Consider the following 4,237-nt stretch of genomic DNA (forward strand, 5'->3'; position numbering starts at 1 on the left):
CAACATACTTTTTTTTGTATCGAAGCAATCAATGTGCTATGTAAAGCATACAAACAATGAGATAAATTAATGACTTTTACATGTTTTCATTTCTTGGGAGATGGGGATGACCTTTTCAAAAGGGGTTAAAAGGGTGGACAATCATAAGGTCCTTTGAACAATTCATAGGTGTAGAGATTAGCATATGTAATAAGAGTACAATGTGGAATATTTTTGTTTGAGAAGCATTTATTAGACATCCCCTACTTTTAAGTAGGGAGAATATACACATGTATAACGCTATCACTTATGGGAAGAGGACAATAGGATGAAGAGTAGAAATGATAGTAATGGTGACAAGAGATTGATACTAGTGCTAAACAAAGTAATTTTAATCAGCAATTACCTTAAGATCCTCACCTTGGATGACCAGTGTACATAAATAAGAGTGAGTGTATCAAAAAGCATACACACTTTATGCATTACAGTTATTAGACATACACTGAGTGTATGTATCTTCAAAAAAAGTGCTATTTTGTCGTGGAGGTACAGGCTAGTTGGCTACCACTAAGAGAATACTACAACATTGAAGATTAGCACTAAAACGACAAAGGGAGCAAGAGAAAGAATTATTTTAAGTAAATGATTCTGAAATATTTTCCTTGAACGTGGACCCTCTAAGAGATTAGTTAACACCTTCTTCAAGTTAGGCTCGAGTGCATGAGTGTTATTTGATGATGGCTTCTCAACTTGGGAGGTATTGGAGATATAATCAGTTAGGGCCTGAAGTTGTTCGTCTTGATCTTTTGAAGTGGGTGATGAAATGACATTGGTGTATAGTTTGTCAATGAGACGGGTCATGTCGGAAGTGGTGGTGGGAGGACTTTGAAGTCGACGGAGTAGGCACAATATAAGTGCACGAGAATCATCTTCCAATACAAAGTGTTGGCCAGCTATGGACAAGAGTTTGATGCGTTGGATGAGGATGTCGACAAATTCAACACGTCACCAATTCAAGAGGATCATTGTTGTATGAGGATTCTAGGAGAACCTTGAAAGCATAGGCCGCAGCAGATCGAGCCGGGCCATAGTTGCTGGCAACAAGCTTTGCCAACTTGGACAATAGCCCTCTTTGGAAGCACAATGGTGGCCTCTTGTCGTTGATATGATCCTACAATGTTAATTGTTGTTTTAGAAAACATGCAAATTTATTGTTTTTCTAGATCTACTAAAAGTTTTCTAGATTGATATGTGGCAAAGTCATGTCGTGGTCCAGCCGAGTTAAAAGACAACCTCTAGTCAACATAAATTGACAATGATTACCAAATATTGTAATCAAACGGAGCCCTACCGTTAATTGTTTATTACCAAAAATTATAATGAAACGGAGCCCTACGATCAATAATTAGTTTAATCAATGCACAAAACTCTACCCTAGATTATTAAGAAATTGCCGAATTGACCTTGTATTTTTAAATCTCCTAAATATTGATATTTGGGGTAGACAATTCGTTGCGTAGATTGGGAGTAAAGCTCATTAGGCAGTCTACAGTGGTGTAGTAGTTTGAAGCTTGCCTTTTTCTTCATCCCTCTTCTTTGCATGTAAGCACTCTTTTACCCTACGATGAACATGGACATTCTTCTTCTTTACGGTGAACATAGGCATTCTCGATTTACTTTGGAAACTTTAGGGCCAAGATTGTAACTGCACTAAGCCATCTATCATTAGTGAAATCTATCGAGAACGCAAACAGTGGAACTACTAGGGTTAATAGGAGAATTTCACATAGATTAAAGTCATCTTAGCTAAGGTCGAAATGGAAATTTAGAAAGTACTAAGGTCATTTCATAATGGTAATTTTCCCTTTTTTTATTTTACTTCTAGGTTAAAGCTGACCTTTAATACTTCCCGAGACTCGGAGATCAAATCTTCCAGCACGGACCAGAACCATACCACATTGGCGGCGGCCTCCAGGGCCACTTCTGCCGCGTGGAACCCCTCCTTATCCAAATACATGTAGCATATCAAGTCTCCGTACTCCTTGCAAATCACCTCGGCTGTACTAATTATAACACCGTGAGGAGCAGCTGCTGCCTGATCCCGCTTCGACGCTGTCCATGGCCACCAGCGGCTGCAGAGGTGGTGCATCAGCGGTGCTGATCCTTCCGTCTGAATTCGCTTCGGAAACGGGAAGGCGGCGCCATGCGTTCTCAGACTCGAGGGCGATGCTTCTGCTCCGCCGACATTGCCTGATCGGTACTCGTCGCTGAGGATTTTGAAGGCGAACTGCAGGCTGAAGTACCCCCAGTCGGAGACATCACTACCCACCAACTTGTCGTGGTAGTCGTGAAGGCTTTTCTTGGCCGACACGTACCACCAGCGCAGTGCGCCTGTAACGCTGCCTCCAAGCAGGACGAGGCTTGCGTTCACGAGCATAAGGCAATAGAAAATGCGGAGGGCTCGTCTAAGTCGCGCATCTGGGGGTGCAGGCGAGTAATGATGCATACGGAGGATATGCAGGCGAGCCCAAGCCTGGGTGCTGTCGGGCAGAAGACTATAGATTGCAGTGCTGAGAATCGCGATTGCCAGAAGACCTTGAGCCCCCTCAAACATCAGTGACCTCACGCATGCGGACATTTTGTATCTCATCTTGCGAAGGAAACCTGCCATCCCGAAACGGATGCCTTCTACGAAGAGCAGAACTGAAACGCCGTAGAAGTCTCTCGTGCTCAGGTCCATTACGTAGGCGCCCAGGAGCACGGCCGAGCCCCACGTTAACGCAGAGAAGCCCAAGAACCAAACGAGTGTGTAGCTAAGACTCGTAAATACGGCTATCCTTCTCACTACCCTCATTCTTAACTGGAAGTCAGCCTTTCTCTGAGCAGGACTCCATGATAGCTCATTCGTCGAAGTGTAATAATTACCTCCCTCTTGCGGGCTGCCAGATTTTTCAAGGTCGCCCTCCTCAGTACTTATACTGTGGACCGACATCCCCCGTCTCTTTCTCTCTCTCTCTCTCTCACACACACACACACACACAAAAGTAAAGTTAGCAAATTATCTCGCTGGATGCGTTTATAATATAGTCGCTCATGAGTAGAGAGCTGGCTGACAATGATGCGAGAGCTGCTAGCCCCACCTCGCGTGCATGCGTTTATAGATACAGTTGCTCATCAGTAGAACGCTGGCCGACAATGATGCGAGAGGTGCTGGCAATGCATCATGGGGCCATGTCTCTTCTATCACCGGGCCATGACTCTTCTACTATCACGCGATACGTAGATCGTTTGACTATCATTGTTTGTCAAATATTTTTAAAACTTGCAACTTCCGGGAAACGTCCGGCTAGGTCGCATAGGAAGCAAGTTGGCAACGCCCTTCGGACCAAACAACACGGTGCCTTTTAAAAGCGGGAGACGTGGGATCCATTTGAGACAAGTTGGTGCATCTAATAAGAAGTGGGAGACTTGAGGCAAGTTGGAGCTTGGCAACGCAGTTGCCTCTTGGGAAATGTTCAGAAGCTTCACGTTCACTCTTCACACGACGCAAGTCATCATCTTTGATCGACGGGCATGCACCGCAATGACCGTATGTATGATGTAGAAAAAATTACATTGACTTATAAAGGCTAATCTGCAGGGCAAGCTGAGACAGCGCTAACTTCTAAGGGAAAAATTAACAATTCGCAAGTCAAGTCAAGGTACAGCAAATACATTGACTTAATCCAAAGGTTGAGATAGCGCTAAGGTGCAAATAATAGAATATGCAAAAGGCACAGCATTGGAATCACGGAAACCTTTACATATCCCTACAGCGTTGCCTACATATATTCATCGATTCGGTACACCATCAAGTGCAACAAATTAGAATCATGGATACTCTCGTCAACTGCGTCGGTCACATGAGCTCTCTCTCTATATATGTATATCATATACACACAATAGTTACAAGTCTTAGAAGTCAGGATTTCTTCGGTTTTTTTACCTATCTTTAGAAGGAGCTTGGCGTTTGGTTTGGTGGGGTAGGGGATATTTGGCTTCCTCACAAATTTAAAAAAATATATCGTTTAAAAGTTCTTATTGGCTTGTTGTACTTCTTAAAACTTTACTTTCCAAGAAGTATCATGATATAAGGTGAAAGGCCATTAAAAAACTCATAATGAAAACACCTCTCTCTCTCTCGGTATATATATATGTGTGTGTGCACGTGCACGCACAGGCGCTCATGAGTGAGTAATCTCATTGTACGTTTTCTCCC

The 4,237-nt window shown here is 43.2% G+C and overlaps 1 protein-coding gene across 2 annotated transcripts; it reads right to left on the reverse strand.

Annotated features, from left to right (window-relative positions):
• Positions 1-399: 399 nt before the first annotated feature.
• On the reverse strand, positions 400-2,981 carry LOC147624973 (uncharacterized). Of its 2 annotated transcripts, none has more exons than XM_086818915.1 (2): positions 1,934-2,981; positions 400-1,150 (listed from the first exon to the last, which is right to left on the reverse strand). In XM_086818915.1, exons 1-2 carry the CDS (start codon positions 2,969-2,971, stop codon positions 977-979), a joined length of 1,212 nt encoding a protein of 403 aa, XP_086675041.1. In that variant the 5' UTR covers positions 2,972-2,981; the 3' UTR covers positions 400-976. The 2 variants fall into 2 exon arrangements, with proteins under 2 accessions (XP_086675041.1, XP_086675040.1); XM_086818914.1 differs by having other exon boundaries at positions 1,877-2,981.
• Between the last annotated feature and the right edge of the window lie 1,256 nt (positions 2,982-4,237).

This window comes from Cibotium barometz, chromosome 24 (genome assembly GCF_041138505.1).
Source record: "Cibotium barometz isolate CiBa-2024 chromosome 24, ASM4113850v1, whole genome shotgun sequence".
Lineage (NCBI taxonomy): Eukaryota > Viridiplantae > Streptophyta > Polypodiopsida > Cyatheales > Cibotiaceae > Cibotium > Cibotium barometz.

Excerpts from the sequence above, each read along its gene's own strand:
- LOC147624973 (XM_086818914.1), bottom strand. The coding sequence starts at position 2,971 with ATGTCGGTCCACAGTATAAGTACTGAGGAGGGCGACCTTGAAAAATCT. Across the intron at positions 1,151-1,876 it reads AGTCTCGGGAAGTATTAAAG|GATCATATCAACGACAAGAG; the intron begins GTCAGCTTTAAC and ends TTAACATTGTAG.